General features: G+C 30.3%; 1 protein-coding gene across 1 annotated transcript in view; it reads right to left on the bottom strand.

Moving 5' to 3' along the window:
* LOC123698951 (thrombospondin type-1 domain-containing protein 4-like) overlaps positions 1–20,140 on the bottom strand; it is a 93,703-nt gene that overhangs the window by 40,122 nt on the left and 33,441 nt on the right. Inside the window, exons 3-6 of the mRNA XM_045645786.1 lie at positions 13,037–13,100; positions 10,142–10,281; positions 1,653–1,779; positions 1,117–1,219 (exon numbers count right to left, since the gene is read on the bottom strand). Coding sequence (XP_045501742.1) covers positions 1,117–1,219; positions 1,653–1,779; positions 10,142–10,281; positions 13,037–13,100 — 434 coding nt within the window. The remainder of the gene's footprint in view (positions 1–1,116; positions 1,220–1,652; positions 1,780–10,141; positions 10,282–13,036; positions 13,101–20,140) is intronic.

Below are 20,140 nucleotides of genomic sequence, written 5' to 3'. Positions count from 1 at the left end.
TTTATGTAATTGTGTGTAAGGTTCTTTAGGAATGTAGGTTGGGTTATGTTTAAATTTCAAAAATCGATTGGAAATTATGGCCCTTTAACCAATGTTTTAAAGGATTATAAACGCGTATATTCATTATAATAATATAGCGGGCGCGATCACGGGAAACTGACGTGTTGTGATATTGATGCAAAAATGGATATTTTTTAACTACCTCCATCTTTTTATTCAAAGTTGTTTTGCAATGGGGTGATTTAATAAAAATTTAAAGTAGGTTATAAATATTAAATAATTTAAACATTCATATCATTTTTTCTGTCAGGTTACAGAAATTCTTGGTACAAAGGAGAATGACCACGGATGGTATCGGTAAAATTTTAATTGTGCCACGTATTCGTGATATTGTTAATTCCTATTTTTATTTATAATGATCATATGTATGATTAATCACTATTAAGTCTTAATTATACCGGATAAATTAAAATAATATTAAAAGTTTGTGTTTTGAAATATGTATGACCACGTATGGAATCGGTAAAATACTAGTTGTGTCACGTGTTCGTGATATTGTTAATTTCTACCTATTTGTATTTATAATGATCATATTTATCACTATTAAGTCGTAATTATACCGAATAAATAGAAATAAAATAAGAGTTTTTGTTTTGACACATATATCTATCTCTCTTGCAAGCGTCCTGCGTCATATGTCATAGCATAGTTTCTATTTGAAGTGAATTAGGTATGTTGAATGAATGTGTTCGACGCATTGTTCGACGTAATTTATTACGAAATAATGTTTATTACGATATACTTTTCACATTTGTCTTGTAAATTAAAATATTACCTATGTAATATTACCTATTACCTATATTAACTTAACGTTTATCGTTAGTTTAAACTCGATAAAGTATTTTTTTTAAGTATTGAATAAAACTATTGTTTTAATTTTATTGTCGTGAACTGCGGCTTATTTACATAAAAACTTTAATCGTTTCTAAAAGTACTAACATCAAGCTTTAAATTGAGCTATATTATTTTCATCTTGACACAATAAGTTTGATTGCGATACCAAGTGCCATAGTCACTTGGGCAATCTCCTTTCTAGCATAAAATATTTCTTTTTACCATCAACGTACGGCACCCAGGTGTAGAATCTTCCACGGAACGGCCTGCGGTCGTACACCGAACATTGCTCAGCCCGGGAATCGTGTACCGGCCCGGGACACGGCTGCGGAAAATTAAGCGTACTATTAGAATAATATTTTGACAGTCACATTATAAGAATTATTGGGAAACCTTGCTTACATAATATAATAATGGTAAGTAGCTTAGATTAAGGTTTGGTCTCCGCGCGCGGTAGCGCGCGCGCAATCCTTAATCTAAGGGTAAGTAGGTAGGTATGACTTGTATACTCAGAAGAATTATAATACATCAAAAATATTAATTAAGTATAGGTAACTATCATATCGTATCACTTCTCATTTTAATACAAATAAAACTATGTATAATAAAAATGAGTCGCCAAATATATTGCAGATCGTAAACTCGAGAACGGCTCCACCAATTCGGCTAATTTTTTAAACATTAGGCACAAGCAAGGTTCTTTAAAGAGAAAACACGAAACAACATCTGCAGCTAGTTTTTTATTATATTTTACTTACCGCTGTGTTACATTCATGATAGCGCCTCGCCAAGCCGGGACAGTCGGGAACATTGACCGCATCCCGGGATCTTCTCAGTCTGTCCGTACTCCGTGCCAGCTTCCTCCTTTTTCTACTGCGACGCCATCTGAAACGAATTGTATGGGTATAATAAATGGTTAAATAAAATAATTAATTCGGAATAGTATTATGTAATTAATTTTATTAATTCAAGGTTGATTTATTAGTAAAGTAGTCAATTTCTTGAGTACGCTTTAATATAATAACGATAGATATGCAAACAGGAGACAATTTACTAGTGGGAAAAAAATAAAATATTACAGAGAGACATTTTTTGACACGCTGGTCGCTGTGTTCATAACTGCACTTCGAAAATGTGCAATACGTTAATTATTATTGTCATAATTAAATCAGTAGTATACTGTGTTAGTAGTATATAGTGTTTTATTTTTATAAAATCATTAATTTAATAAAAAAAAATAATTTCGTTTATATTTCGAATTGATGACCTTTAGAGTTTTCAAAATGACCTTTCAAAATGTTTATTAAAAGTGACTATACCCGCCACCATATTACGAAAAAAAATATGAAACGATAAAAATCCCGATCATAGAAAAGAATTTACTTTCACTACCTATCTACAAAAAGTTGATATCGATTACACAACCTCCAATCAATTGCAACTGAAATCAATTGTATTGAAATTAAAACAAAAGGAACCTACACTATCATCAGATACTTTGATGGGTAATAATGCGCCTCTGATGCAATATAATATTAATTACTTAATACAATAGTAGGTATTGTGGCGCCCCGTTGTGGTGAAACCGAAGAGCTAAAACAATTACTTATAAAACATGTGTATGTGTCATCATATACATATATAGGATTCTAATAACCTACGTCGATGCAATTAGTTAGGAATTTGGTTTCATTTATTTTATAATTGGTATCAATATTTGTGATAGTGATCGGTCCGTTTGGAACGTATGAAAAAAGACCTCCTCGATGTATGAGATGCTTACGAAATAGAATCAAGCTACCTTCATAATTCATACGAGTACCATACATATATACACGAAACATATCCAGGACGTACACATTTATTTTTCACTAGCGGTCCGCCCCGGCTTCGCCCGTGGTACATATTTCGCAATAAAAGGTAGCCTATGTCCTTTCTCGGGTATCAAAATATCTCCATACCAAATTTCATGCAAATTGGTTCAGTAGTTAAGGCGTGATTGAGTAACAGACAGACAGACAGACAGAGTTACTTTCGCATTTATAATATTAGTAGTTATGGATTTCATAAAATGTTTTGTAGTAACTCGCATCACAGGTTCTAGAGCGAAATCACTAGAATCAATCACAGAAATATAAAGAGAGGTTTATAATATGTTCTGTGGATTCAATATTCCAACGAATCATAAAATTTTCTAAAGCTTCTAAAATTATTATTGAACCTTAATTTGTTAAATTCTTCGATACTTAAATCACAATTAGCGTTTGGTTACAGAAATATCGGTGTGCACAAACCGCTCTGTTGTTAATTTTATAGCTTCAGTGACGCATGTATTCTGTTTAAATAATCGTTAAATCGCATAGGAAACATTTTGTTCCGCTACTAAAACGCTCGGTAAAATAGATTTAGATCTTTATAGTGTCAACATTTACTAACATAAATATTTTGCATATATTTTTTGAGGAAAATGTATTACCTATATTTTAAGGACTATTTCGTACGTCTGTAATCTGTATAGACGACTGTAATTAATAGATACTTTTGATTTCATTCTTATTCGCTTAAAGTAGAATAAACTGTTTTTGTCGCAACATTTTGAAGACAAAAGAAGTATGAAGAAGATAAAGGCACAAAAAAATCTAATAAACAACAAACTACAATTATGTCTCGTCTACATAATCAAGCTATACGATGCTTGTTAACACGACGCCCGTCGATTGCTCAAAACGATACACGCTGACTCAGCGTTACCGCTAATGGCCCAAACAAACATTCACACAGAATTCTTAAACCGGTGCAAACAAAGAGATAAGCATCGTGCATTAGCAAAAGGTCTTCAAATTATTGTGCGTCAATCACAGTACGATGTAGCTTCGGAGAGCTTCGAGTTTGTGCCTTGTACTTGTTCAATATTACCTTAATTTTGTATGTTCGAGGGCGGGGGTCAGCGGGTCTTGCCGAAATGCCTAACTAATGAAATATTTGGAACCACTTGGATAAGTGGACGCTGGAGCAATTGCGATGATGCCACAATTTTGGACATTGGACACGGTTGTTTCACTTTTATGTAATCATATAGGACAATGGTAATTTAGGGAATATGCATGTTATGTGTGGATTAACATTTTTGTATTACGGGGTAGGGTATCGGTTCGTATGTGTCATGATCACCCAAATAATAGGCACTATATTAATTTCCAAGCTTTGAACTTTGTGATGCGTATTAGGTATTAAATTTACAAACTATACGCAAACGCTCTACGTCTTTAAGGTGAGCAAGGATACTATTTCGTAATTACTCTATTGGATTCACTAAACAGGCTTTTAATTATACAATTATGCAAATTACTTATCTTTAATAGATTGAAATAAATCATTGATTCGTGTATTGAATCTCAAGTAGGTAAGCAGCAAAACTTAATTACTATACTGTAGTGTAGAACGGATAAAATATGTTCATTAAGAATTAAAAGTAATCATTGTTATTCCGCTTAATTGAATTTAAATTCAATTAAGTTTTAATAAATATAATACTAGTAAATACAAATAAATACAATAAAGTTAATAGATACTAGTATTTTATTGAGTTTGATTTTACGCGAGTATTATCTATACATATCATAGGTTTTAAAGATTTTTTAACGGATTTCCGATTGTTCTGATTATGCTATTTATTTGTTCTGGGTTTAAATCCGTTAAAGAGTCTTTAAATTATTACTTTTGCTTTCCATTGAAAATTGTATGATCATATCGATTATTCTATAATAGTTGTAGGATTTTTATATATCTTAGTGTTCTCAGTGTATATAGTATGTTTTGTAAACAAACACCATTAAAATGAGACATTATAAGGTTTTGTATGTACAAAACCTTATACCTAATAATATGTTTCTTTTTAACAGATATTATGTAATAATATAATATGTTTCTTTTTAACAGATATTATGTAATAAATCTGTTAAAAAGAAACATATTATTTAGTGAAAACTTGATGAGATGCGTATAAATTTTTTTACTTAGTAATAGGTTCTGGTATAAAAAATATTAACATTTAATAACTGTTGCATTGCATACTTATTAAAGGCCTAGAGTACCTCAAAATTCAGTTAATTTTATATTTAATTCAGTTATAGATTCGTGGGAAATGTGAAAGTTTAGTTCATCAATAAGACGGCATGGGCTTGAACTTTGAAGAGCGGTACTTATGTTTTACAAACGAACATCGCTTTATTATAAAATGTTAGTACGTCAAACGGTCTTTGATTATTGTTTGACATAGGTTTATTATCCACGGAGTTATAGTAGAAATTGTAAAGTCCAATACATCGTAAAGTAGAGAAAATGTATTGAACTTTGCCATCTGCTATATTTTAGGCTTTGTGTACGCATGTAGGTTGGTGAATATCACATAAAATCGTAAACTTTTCCAAAGCTAAATTCTTTGTATACTGATTTTGTCACAACATTTTGATGAGAAAGGATTGCACGTTACATGGAAGCTTGGCTAATATTTTATCGAGGATTTTAAACAGGCCAAACTAAAACATCTCAAAACTGCTATGAATATACTATTTAATATTTATACCGAAAAGTGTGTCAAGACGATAATATTCAAGCATCACTAGCTGAAACGACAAGCACATGAGTCCCAATTTAGCGCAAAATGTTTCTAGCTAAGTGCTTTCAAGTGTTTATATGGACTATGGAGAAAGAAAAGTGGCCATTACTAAGGTTCGTATCAAAGTTAACTAGCCCAGGCCAATTTAATAAATTATTCGGCATATTTTTTGAAGGAATTTCAGAGAGAAAATTCAAGTGGAGGCGCTCAAGGTTTTGATGAAATAATAAATACTTATGTTCTAAGGCATTGAATCGATGAAACAAAAGCTTGGATAAAACATGAGAAAAGATTACCTTCTTAACTACCATTTCTTCTTTATCGCATCTTAAAGGATCTTTATGAATCTTTCAATAAGTAAGTACTTTTAAGTTTTCTTAACAACGAGCTTTACACCACACTGTAAATTAGGCCATGAAATAATTTATTAGAAGTAAAAGTGCTTAGTTTCGGAGAAGTTATATCTTATCAACTACTAAAAGTACTATTTGATTGATTTTCCTTTAAACTTCAACATTTATAGCTTGTACTTACTATTTTATCGTGTGAATCTACGTGTATCTTATTTGTACATCTCGCAAGTTTTTTTACTCGGCAAGGACATGAAAGAGGTAAATTATGATGTCTCGACTACAAAGGCGCGACGTGGCCCCTCATGCTGTGATCCCGTTGACCAAACGTTTACTATTAGAACTCGATTATGTTTTGTAAATTTATTTGAGATTCTTAAGGTAAGATGTACGAGTATGTGCCATAAATCTATTGAGTTATTTTTTCCTGCAAAAATGTAACTTTATGTAAAAGTGATAGGTAATAATATTATGATATGTTACGAATAATGGCAGTTATTTCTTTCAGTAATTATTTTATGTACGTAGGTACATAAACCAGTAGTGGCCAGCAGCAAAACTGAATATGAAAATATTTTTGTACAACACTTCGAAAAATTATCTGTAATTTATGTTAAGGTACCTATGTAGTGTAATACTATATGTTTCGAGTTATCTCGATTGATTATAATAAGATAAAATAGTGACATAGAATCGAGATTCCAAAGTTATACAATATCCAATAGCGTGGAAGGCTCTCCCGCGGTGGGCATAGATCCTTTTATCGATCTAGCGGCGTATCATTAGATATCATTGTGATCTATGATCTATGGTGCGCCTGCGCACCACGCGACGAAATCGTTGGATGAGAGAATCTATCGCTTATCAGGTTTTCATTGTACTCAATTAGTAAGTACAAGTTATGGATCTATACATGTTACAAACATATTGATGCTTACATTTTTCTTAGCAAAAACGAAACCTTATTAATTTTATTTTTATAATTTTTCAAAAGGTTTATGTTTAAAAAAATCATAGAGGTATTCCAAAATATTACTAACTAAACGATTTATGTCTTTGTATTATAACCTACCTATTTAGTACATAGTTATTTCTCTTAAATACGTTACATTATAATGACTCTCACATCGATCCCCTAATTTTCGTCTTAAATTTGATCTCACGGATAAAATATATTAATGAGTCGATAAAAAACATAGCTAAAACTGTAAAACAACATGCGATATCATATCGTATCTAAATAGCTTGTATTGGATCCATTAATGAAACAATCAAGACACCGCTTACAAAAGAAAAAGAACTAAGTATGAAGTTACGACACATAACAGGAGTTCCGTAGTTAATTAAGAAGTATTTAATTATGTAACTATAAACTTAAATTATTACTAGTAAATAGTAATTCTTCGAATTATTACATTGTACTTCTAATAGGTCTTTGAGGTCGTAATATTAAGCCTCCGAACAACTGTTTTGAATTGATTTTAATAACGTTTTAAAATTTTAATAAAATAAGTAATCATATAAAATTTCAGAATTAACTAGATAGGTAGATAGTAAAATATAACGCATTTCGATGTTTAAATAAAAATATTTAATATTTTTTTTGTATTGTCAGAGCGCTCTATCTATAACGATTTGTAGAAATACTTAATCACGGACATACAAATTAGTAGCATTGTCAAGGATCTCTAAAAGCAAACACATCTATTCATTAATCTTCTTCAAGCTCTGATTCATTGTTTTTTCTCGTATGTAATAATGTTGTTTTAGAGATAAACTTAAAAATATACAGTTTGATGTTTTTGGAAATAATATTTCAATAATACTTTACATATACATATTTTACATAAACATGAAAAATATGCTATTGTTTTACTTAATACTTAATTTATATAAACATGAAAAAATATGCTAAAACAAACAAACAAAAAAAAAATAACGGGTCTTATTAATCTCTTGGAAGATTGTTTGTTATTGTTTGTTAATTTAATCTTATTGTAACAATGTCTACCTAAATTCATGGCGGTTCTGTCGTGTTTATCAAAACAAGTCCATTTTTATTGAAGGTGCGTGGTGTTGACGACTAACGTGTCTACTAACTACTTCCTTTATTGATGCGACAGAAATAAAATAAAATCCTACCTTATATATTGCTACAAGAAATTGCTTGATAATAAAATTGACAAACCTAAATAGTAGGTGTATTATATTTTATTTGTTGATAATACTGCCAATGTATATTTTTAATTAGTTAAAATATCACACATTAATCTAGACACGCGGCAGCGTGTCAAGCCGAGTTCAAGCGAAGAGAACTGGCGAGCAGCAGCCGTGTGTATATTTACACGAACCATTTCGAGCCACTTTTCACCCCCTTATAACTCGAAAAATATTTAAGTTATATAAACCAAATTTGGTACATATCAAGAGGACCTCAAGATAAACAAGAACCTTAAATTTCATAAATACAGATTAAACAGTTGCGTAGATATTAATATCCAAAAATCGCAATTTTTAAGACTGACTGACTTATAGACATATACAAAACCTAACCCACTTCCAGATGACCTAGAAAGTTCAAATTTTGTAATCAACTAGGTAATAGTGAGTGTACAAAGGAAAAAATCAGAAAATACTGAATTTATTTGTATTTAATTTTTTTTTCAATGACATAAATTTTGTTTGTATGGAAAAATGGAAAAGTTTAAAAAAAAAGGAAATAGTATATTCACCTTACTAGTCTTAAAAAATAGATCAAAACTAATCAGTGGCCGAAAAAAAATTTGAAATCCATCAATAAATGACTAAGATATAGATTATTGAAGTTTACATATTTTAGGACGAAACATCTGTAGATTCGAAGCGCCTCTGACATCACACTCACTCGCGCTAGTATCGCTAGGGCGGATTACTTCGATTGCATGATTTATTTATTCAAAACTGTTATTAAACGTAAAATAAAAGAAAATTGTAATAAAAATATCGCCTTTATTGCTCATACAGTTAAAAATAATATATAATTTTACATATTCACATTTATTTATTCTTTATTTATGAGTGTTTAGTTTAGTTTTAATTTCAGTGTAAATAAATAAATAAATAAATAAAATCTTTATTTTGCTTTAAACATGGTATTCAATGGTGATACAATTATATTAATAAAGCACAAACATGTTTAGCCAATACAAGCATGCAAAAATAATTACCATAAATGGTGTAATGGAAGAAGGCTTCGTCGAAGGTCGAAATGATTTCATTTGCGTAATATTAATATGAGTGAAACATGCGCGTTTGGAGTAAAATTTCAAGATCGCGTCATGGCAATACCGTAACGTCATGGAGTAAGGCGACGATTCTTCTACAACGATCTTTGCATCTTGGTAATAGTGTGTGTACAAATTCACGCTGGATGTTTAGAAAATCATGTAATCTTTAAAACGAGTTTAAAAAATTGCAGATAATGACGGGGCAATGTGCGCTAACATACAAGAAAATATAGAAAATAATACTAAACAAACCATACAGAGAAACCGCAAGAAAAAAAAATCGTATATAAAAAGTATTATATTTATAAAGTAAATCAAATTTGCAGAGTAATTTTCTGTACAAAAAGTAATGATATCCCACCAAAAACATAAATGTAAAAATTGGAGCCGAGTTCAATCGTTGACTTAATTTGCCAAAAAAAGAAATGAGATCTAAATGTGTGCCAAGTTCTGCAGACAGTCCAGAAATTTATTTACAAAGATGTAGGTATTAAGTTCTTAGGCTGACTGAAAACTCAATTGTTTTATTTTCCCTTAGAGAACAATGTTTATTCCAAAATATAACTTTTTTAATTTGAATAATATAATTATTTTCACAAAGCAAACAACTAATGACCTATTGAACCCCATAATTTGATGAGGCTAGTTTTACATACCGTTTATATTTTGTGAGGTTCTAAAAACTAGCAAATTAAGTCAACGATTGAACTCGGCTCCAATTTTTACATTTATGTTTTTGGTGGGATTAAAATTTACTAGCTTCAGCCCCCGACGCACCCTAATGAAAAAATCATATCAGGACAGAAACTTTTCAAAAAATTATGCGAAAATTTTTTACAAAAACACTTATTACGTCTTGCTTATGGTATTTTCTTATTCTACATGTACCTTGTCCCTTAGATCATTAAGTGTCCATATAGCATAATTATTAATTATTATCAGAATTTAAATATGTAAAGTAAATGCTATTGGAATTAATGAAGGCTTTTTTATGTTTAATTTTTTTTATATACCTGGTAGGATCCCGTGGAAGACACTGCCGCTCCTGCACGGCCACACCACCACCGCAAGTCTTCGAACAGGCGCTCCAAGTGCCCCAGGAGCTCCACGCGTACATATTCGTTAGATTCGTTCGCGATATTTCGCTTTGGTGCTGAAATTACATACAAAAGAATTGTTATTACAATGAAAACAAAAAAACCATTTGTAGGTACATTTTTTTGTACAAACGTATGTTTTCCTATTTGTAATGGTGTACAATAAAGCGGTTACATTCATCCCAACTGAAAATTTATATAGCCTGTAAGTACCACCATTCTGAGGATTACAACGACACCTTATAAGTTAAAATCCGTCCAGCGCCAGCGGTTTGGTCTGCAAAAGTACCAAAGAAATACACAAACGAACACTCGAAAAACATAACCATTCTTTCGCAGTCTGGTAAAAAGTATTTAAACATTTTGCGTTTAAGAGATCTTTACTACATCTTTGAACTGTAGCTGAAACTGTCTGAACTTTACTGCTTTCAAATTAGTTGCAGCTCCCAACTTCAGTCATAACCAAAAGACAATTAAAACTTGTGAGAGAAAGAAAAACTATTATAGAAGTCTTCAGTTCTTCTTGGAACTAAATTATAATGCTAACAGCAATTTTAAGCTACAAAATACTTAGTTTTTTGTATAAAATTCATAATTAATATTAACATTTTAAGTATCTTGAATTTTCCCTCGATAACGATAAATATATTTGACTCTATGATGTATTTTTTCAAAAGCTATTAGAAACCTACTGATTTCACCAAACATTTGGTTCAATTCCCTACTAGGTACATAAGTTATGTACTACATTCTTACAAAAAATACATACTTTTTATTAATTACGCGATCACATCAACATTGTAGTACGGTCGACCAACCCATTTGTATTGATTGGAAATATTGATAGGTCATTGACGTAAGCAAAGCATACCGCTTAGCAAATCGAACATGTGACATTAGGCAACAGATGCCGACAGAAGCCAAAAGGGCAAACACTTGTAATTAGACATAAATCATGTTTTAAATTCGTACGCTTGAGTGTTAACGGAGTTTTGCAAATTATCGTTTATATTCACGAAACAGTAGATAGCTTGTTTTTATGAAAACAAATTCAATTTTAAAGCAAGCTATAAAATTAATTAGGTGCCCCCATTAAAAACTATCATGTAATATTTTATTATATAAAAATATATAAATACATAATATGGCCTTACTAATAAAAAATTAAACAATGGAAAATTTTCTACTATTTTCTACCATAGCTGTGTCCTGCTCTTGCTCACATGAAACGTCAATCATAAAAACAAGACAGGTTATTGCAATAACTAATCCATTGCATAGCGAATGTAACATTTTATTAGTAAGACCATAAGTCTTTCTTACCAGGAAAAATATAATTTACAGAAACTATTATCATCCAGTTCTTATTGCTTCCAAAAAAAACTGGGAAAACTTGCAAAACTTACCTCTTTACAATTATTATGAATGTTTATTTTTTACATTAATGTACCTATTCTAACAAAATGTTTTATTTGTGTTATTTACTTCATTTTATCTCATACGATGTTTTATCTCCCATCTTCATTTAATTATATTGCATTTCCAGAAATTAAATAACACTTGAATTCACTAGTTAATGTCATTGCCATTTCACCTGCACCTCCCCTCACGTACTACAATCACGACGGAGTTAAATTATAATAATATAACAAGCTTGGCCACGACGTTTTGTAGATAGATATTTTTGAATTAAACACTAAATAATTGTAAGTAGTTTTAGTTAAAAGTTAAATGATCTCAAAAACGTCTAGAGATTACTAACGGTTCGTTCGAAATTTGAAATGCATTTTTTTTTTAATTTTCATTTTTCTAACCACAGTTTTATTGCTGAATGTATTTAATAATTTTAAGTTTCAAATTAAAAACAAATCTTATCTGGTTTTATATTTTATAATAACAATAAAGTAGTAATTATAATTCTCTGACAAGTGGGATACTAAAAAAAATGTAATAATTAAGCTTACAAGAGGCTGGCCATTCATAATTTTTATCCATTAAAAAAAATAACATGACCTTACATCCTTCAGAGCGTACAGTTACGTAGTTACAAACTATAACACCAATATTTGTAAATCATAAACATGCCTTCGAAACTAATTACTATAATGTATTCAAAAAGCCACTGATATTGACAAATATTAGTTTAATTCATTAAATAAATGATACACTGATCAATTTCAAGCAACGTCATTCACAAATTCGGATGTGGTATCGATACCTGTCATACTATTGACCTTCTTGTAAATCCAATCGGCGATATTGTAATTAAATATCGCATTTCGATGCATATTCAGTTTTGTAAATTGATCATGTATTAATTGTTTGAGTCATTTAAATTTAGTACTTACAATTATTAATGTGAACTTGGTATCTCGTGTTGTATCTATTAGTATTTAATTGAATCTTTGTCTTGATTTTTTTAAGTGAATTACATAACTTTTTTTAAAATTGCAATTTGTTTGAAATTCACTACATATCTCACTACCTATCTATTGAATTTTTTTGACGTTTATGACGATTTAAAAAAAGAACATGCAATTATAATTTTTATCTATATCATAAACAATATAAAAAACCTATATGACAATAATGGAATTCCATTTTCAAAAATGAATATTGCGATTTGCGAGTCATTGAAATTTAGCGATTGTTTTTTTTTTAATCCAAATGTCTATGGAACATTGTAGTACCTACCGGTCGACCAACAATATTGTATTATTATTGTACATATTTATATTAATTGAATAATTAATAATTATGTAATGAATACCTATTGTAGACATAGAATAATTACATATTTAATTTACATACCGGTAATCCAACTTCTGTGTTAGCATTTTCAGCATTAGTAAGCGGGGCGGCAAAAGCGATGAACCTGTAATAACAAAATTCCATCAGTTACGGCTATCCTTTGAACAAACATACATGTTTCCGATATGTCATACAGTACGAATTTATCTTGTTTATTCAGCTTGATTTCACTTATGCAATTGTTTGTTTAGATAATAGTCCCATAACGTCTGTTTCTATATTTATAGAACGTTTTGATTTTAATAGAAATCCAGTGCAATTAGGAATTTAAGTTATATCATTAATAAGTAATGTAATGTTTGAACCGCGTATGGACTATGGAACATATAACAAACTAATTTGATATTTTTTCATAGGTTCAATCGAAAATATACTTATATTTTCGATTACCTAAATTAAATTATGATTTTTTTAGATTTTTAGTGCAGTATACTCTACATAAGAAAGATTATTACGCATAAATATACATGCTTCATAACAAGAAAGGCTAATTTATCGAATTCTATCGCTTCAAGAATTATATTTCCCAAAAAATCTTATTCCTTAATGAAGTATCTCTTTTACAAATAGCGCGCTCAAAACACACTCATCCGATTATCCTGCTCTGTACAATATCTAGATAAACACGTGTACTTCCTGGCTTCAATCACTAATTAGATCCAGGATCTTATAATGACAAGGATATGAGATATCCCGCACATCGATTAGCTCCATATGCCTCGGACAGACCTAAATCCTTACTTCCGACATTGTGCTATTTTAAACCATTATTCTCATAATGGTAATCGAATAATGTAATTTGTGTAATTTAATACTACGGTACTTAGGATACGTATTCATTGAGAGATCAATTTATTACACGCATGTGTTAATTAGTATGAACAAAGCCCTTAGAATAACACCATCAAAAAGTATGAAAAACATTCATTACTTTAATTATAGAATGCTTAGGAAAATTAAAATAGACCGACACACGCAAAACATTTTATTTCCAGTAATAAATCAAGATATTAAAATAATTCCGCAGCTAAATTTCATGTTCTGTCTATAAATGTTGTATTAAAATGAGATAAACGGTGCTTGTAGGTTTTTTAATCAGATTAGCACATAAATGCAAGCCCACCTGTTTAGAGAATCTACACTAACAATAGGAAGCGAGAGATGATTTATGAAGACGGTGGTCACGATTTATTCCTTATCTTAGCTGGCTCATAAGCATATGCTGAGGCGATAGCGTTGACCGTTGTGAAGTCTGAGAATAGATAGCCTGCTCTTGACAGTTTATTCTGAAGAGATTGTTGAAAAGATTTTTAGGTCCTCATACAATTTCTGAGCGTGGTAATGTTTTGTAGTAAGGATGGATCTTTCTCCAGATGGGACAGGTATCAAAATAACAAGATGTCAAGATAACTTTACCATAAGAGTTAGGACCAATTATGGGAGTAATATCGGTTTATAATGTTTAATTGTAATAACTCAAGTTTCATTTTAGTTTCTACACATATCAAACCAAATATGAATATCATGAATGAATATCATATATCAAACCAAATACGATTCTATAACCGAATTCTACATTCAGTATTTATCTAGTTACTAGTCATTTTACAAACAATCTAAATCTAATGATTGAATAATACATATGTAAAAGTTTATTAATTTACACAATAATTTTTAACAAGATTTTTATTATCGTATTATTGTGGTAAAATTCAAAGTGACGAATAAACTCTGGGATCAAAAATCTCACACGGTAGTTTATGTCGGTCATTAGTTAATGGCTTACTTAATTATCCTGAAATCAATTGACTTTCATTCGTTAATTAATTTGTTTATGAAATAATTAGAGGAGTAATTCCTAATAGACAACAGTTTAATTAGTTTACATAGTATATAAGACAATATTATTTCTCAATTAGCATCAGTTACCATCGCTCCTTTGATTCGTGCACATAGAACGACACCATTATTTTTCAAAATGGAAATTAGTTTGTCTCAAATTTGTGACCTACTCGGTGAACGTATTGAAAAATACAATTCTGTATCTAAGAAGAGGAAGTTAACAAGATTGAGTCGACCCAGAACCTCAACTCCTAATGCCTTCACCAGTGTAAAAATGCCTTCACCAAATTTGGAGTTTTCTCCCGAAGGAAAGCCTTCATCATCATCGTCATCATCATCAACAGCGGCTTCTTCATCATCACCAGTCCAAGTTGTGAAATCGACACCAAGAAAACGTGCTGTAAGACGAACTGTCGGACTTCGTGCAAGAAAGTTGGTGTTTGTCGAAGAAGATGATTCAAATTGATTTGGCTTAATGTACGATGGTTAAAAAAGAAAGTAAGGATTAGGATTGTGATACTAATATCTCTGGATATTCATATCTGTTGGAATCAAAATATAAGCAATGCCTACTCGAACACAAGGTAAAAGAAAGCAACAATATCCTGGAAGAAAATAATATGTTGATATGAAGACTGTAAGAGGACGATAATAAGGAAACACGACAAAAATTATCGTATTTATTATTATGTTGTTAAGTTTTTAATTTATTGACAATTATTTATTAATTTATTTCGTATTCAAAACTATATAGGATTAATTTATAGTGTTATGTAATAAATTAATTTATCACAGCATATTTTTTATATTTCATTTAATTCGTTATATTTAATCTGGCGATGTTTCAATTTATATTTTTTTGAAACATCATTATCTTGTATGCTTCTCGCTTGACAAAGGTTAAGAAGTTTTTGAGAAGTTATTTTTTGTTTTTAACTGACAAGAGTAGATTTTAATTAAATTTTGAAATTAATTAATATTTATTTCTATGTTAGTTCTAAAATCTACACTACCTAATTAATTTTTTATGATACCTCGTATTTATATCAAGGAAAAATCTTGTATTCACATGAATGAAGATTTTTTAATTGCTTGATATACCTACTACTACATACATCCCAAGATGTCCACATAAATCACTGTAAAAAACCTTATTAGCAAAATTCACCTCCTTGAAACCCAATTATAATTTCCGTCACAAACATTCGTGTGCTTTATATTGCCGATAGATGGCGCTTTGAATACACAACGAGCAATATAATCGGAAAGGGCTAACGCTTATAAATTACTAAGTGCCCTCGTATCGAAACGTGATGCATTATAATAGTAGTATATCATTTAACACCTAATACGCACGCTAGATTGGCATCGATTTACCATTAAATTCGTCATAAAAACATGTTTTATAAAACACACACGTCGCTGTAAAAAATATGTATGACTACGCGTAAGTTGCGTATGTACGCGTATTCTGTGCGTTCCGTACGACGAAGTGGGTTATGATTGTAATCAGAAATACTTGAAAATATGCTTTGAAAATATAATAATTAATGAAAACCGAGATGGATTAAGGTTCAATTTGTAATAAGATTGTAACGACGATAGTAACTTAAAAGCACGTGCGTGTGAGAATGTTTACAAATTAGTCCAATAAAAAAATAAACAAAACATTTAAATCAGAGACGTTATATTTACAAAATATATTCCTTAATATGATACCTACAATAAAAATATTTCAAGTAATAAAAAAAATTGCAAAAAATACAAGAATTAGTGACTTGGATCGTTCATTAATAGAAGATAGATATAAACGGAATCACAACAATAATTAATAAAAGCAAGTTACTTCACACAGCTAATTGTGATGACACAATACTGCATATGTCGATATACCATAATGGATACCCATAAATCAATTAAAAAATACCAATCGATGCTGTGGCAACATCTCAATCACGAATAGTAATGACATTGCTCTCATTGTGAATCATTTACGACATCATTTTTCAGTATTGACATGTGTAAAAATAGGGCATGTTAGGTATAGCAAGGAGTGGAGCAGTCACGGATTGGTGGACGCTTGCGTCATTTCAATATAGGGCTGCCTACTTTTGGATACGAAAAAAGACTGCTGAATTAGGTATTAACCGTGTTTTTTTAATTAATTAACAATGTATTTCCTTCTTGATCGGCTATAATGTTAAGTAGCTTTTAGCAGCGCTTACAAAAATATAGGATATACTTAGTACTTAAAAATAAGTAAAACAACGTGTGCATCTTTACAAAAGATTAATTAGATGGAGAATTTTCAATGTACCTACGTGAACTGTGATCGAATTAAAATGATTGATGTTTTAATAACAACGTGGGTGGCAACCCTACTTCGACAGTGTAATCTGCCGATAAATCAGCTTCTGCCGAAATGAGATCACGGGTCCATATTGAAAGCTAATGAAAGACAAGACTAATTTAACTTATGGATTTGCGATGAAAAGATTCGAACATGGAAGATCTTGTTAAAAATACAGACATGTGTAAAAAATACTCGGAACTTGTCTATAGTGAATATACTTATAATAGGCTGAATTAAAATATAATATGTTATACAGATTAAACAAATTAGTACCTTAGGCAAAATTTATCTTAATAGTTTACCTCAGGATAATATCGAGTTATAATAATTATTGGAATTAATAGAGCACTTGATTGGATAATGTGGCACAGCGTAATTTAATATACATAATAGGTATTCTTGACAATGAAGTGTCAAAGGTGTCTTTGCTAACTAACATTAGGTAAGTATCTACATTCTGATGAGGTCACGGACGAATTCTAACTATACCCGTGGGCCCCGGCCGTGGCCCTTTCGTTGATGCGGCTTGACGGAACACAGTGGGGTTTTGGTCGGTAGAAATCCGACATAACCCACGGCCTCTTCCCCGGAGGCCGTGCCGCCGTGGGTATCTATGCAAGACTTCCCCACTTTAAAACCCCCAAATATCATAAAAATAAAATATACTAGTATTAATATTAAAATAAAAAAGTTAAAATGTTACGTATTATTGAATAGGTAAATATGCATCATTAAAATGGTTAAACAATTATTCACTTAATCTAATTCTTAGTTGCATAGTAATATTAACCTGTAGTTAGTGAACTTAACCCGTAAATGGGGTTTCGGTCAAGTTCAAATAGATATTTTGATACAGGCCTGCTATTAAACTTCACCTATTGCATAGTTGCACGTATAAATATCTCAAAAGATTTTATATACATATATTAAACATTTTATAAAATTATTTCATTTCTAACGACGTTAAAATAGACATACAAATATATACATAATTATACAATATAAATTATACAATACAAAAATACAATAAAAATTAAATTAATTATACAATTATACATTATTATATATATATATATATATATATATATATAATTATACATCAAATTATTATAGCAAAATAATTTATAAATATTATTTGATTTTAATAACAGCTATAAATTAGTGCATAGTACTTATCGATAGTAGCGACCATTAAAAGTTAATTCCCAATTAATTTTTAATAATGTCAAACTCAACAAAATTAACCCGCAAGCGTTATTTAAATCGCTACATAATAAATGTTAATTACACGTAACAATCCGAAAGACTAAATGAAATGAATTAATCAACTCGGACAGTATCCTGTCCACCGAAACGGTATGTAAATTTGCGGGTCTTTCTGGCCCTCGGTAGCGGTTAAGCGGTTGATTAATAATTTGTTTACAATGCAGATAGGATCAACCCCTTTGTGTAGCCCATAAAACTAATTGGTGTTATTCGTCTTAATCTCATGTTACAAGATTGGGGTCGTGGTGAGCCGCTATAAGGTCAACCGTTTCATGCGGTTTGTTTGTTTATTTGTTATATCCGGTGACATTTTAAACCAATAAAGACCCACAAATGGCATGCGCTACTTTTGGGTTTATGGTGTTTGCTGTATTTCATGACTTAAATTTAACGAATGCTTACTTGAATCGCGAATTATTTAACTTATTTATAAGTTTTTGTAAATTGTGAATATATTTTATAAGTTCAATAAGAACTTGTTACTGTAATAAATCAAAGCGCTAATACTTAAGTTAGTTTTTATTTAAAATGTAAAATATTTGAATGATGGTCATAAATAATGCTGAATTGGCAACATTATATCAATTAATGAAACAAATTTGTGATCCTAAATAAAGTGTTAAATTATCAACAACTGTTCTATAATTTAAATCGTTTTATTAATTAAAATAAAAAAACATAACTCCACTAATTACAAAACAATAGACACCCATTAGTAAATCGATCAACGCATCAGATAGCCAGATCCTAGAATTTGAGCAACTCAATTACAATTAGACATGCAAATCAGATAACAATATCAATGTAATTTATCAATTAAGTACTAATATAAAAATCACATCATTGCATCATGGTATGACATCATTATATTTGTGTTATGCCAATTCCAACCACTCCTCTGGCCGGATGGAAGTCGGTCATACTGACCGTATTGTCTTTGTCATAACTAATTACTGTGATCACGACTTACGAGTTAATATTGCGAGTACAATCGTAATGGAGTGCTATTTTTAGTAACGTTTAAACTACTGAGAAAGTTGCATTTAGTCACCTTTCATAAGCTTTTATATTTGAAAAAATATAAAATGGATGTCTTTGCTAGGATTGAGCAGACTTAAGCGTAACTTTCCAGGAAAAATACAAAATTGTTAGCATTAAAGAGGTTTGCTCAAAATTTATATTTTTCTTGAGCGATTATTGAACTCTAGAAATATTTGTGATACATAAAAATACTTTTTATGATGATAGACAAAATAGTTCTATAATTTATTCGTGTTTTAATAGCGTCATAAACTGATTAGCGTCAGTATTAAGTAAATTAGTTAGATAAATAAAATAAAAATGGCATCAGGAGCCATAATTTTCAACTTTGATGTCTAGACTAAAAAATATGTTAGACTAGTATTTAGTAATCCGCCTGATTTTACTAGCTATAAACTTTACGATGTTTTGTAAATTCAGGTGTTTAGAAAACAAAGCTTTAAAATTGCAGTATATCTGTGAATAGCTTGAGATAACATTTTAATTACCTATATAGAAGCAAACAAATTTTGAAAATAAGCGATGTGCAATAATATAAAAACGTATAACAAAATACTTTACAACTGCGCTTTATCATAAACTTCGCTTTAATTTCAAACAGG

The sequence above is a fragment of the Colias croceus genome, chromosome 17 (genome assembly GCF_905220415.1).
Source record: "Colias croceus chromosome 17, ilColCroc2.1".
Lineage (NCBI taxonomy): Eukaryota > Metazoa > Arthropoda > Insecta > Lepidoptera > Pieridae > Colias > Colias croceus.
The sequence above is the reverse complement of the archived record's forward strand: the minus strand, read 5'-3'. Positions and strand labels throughout refer to the sequence as shown.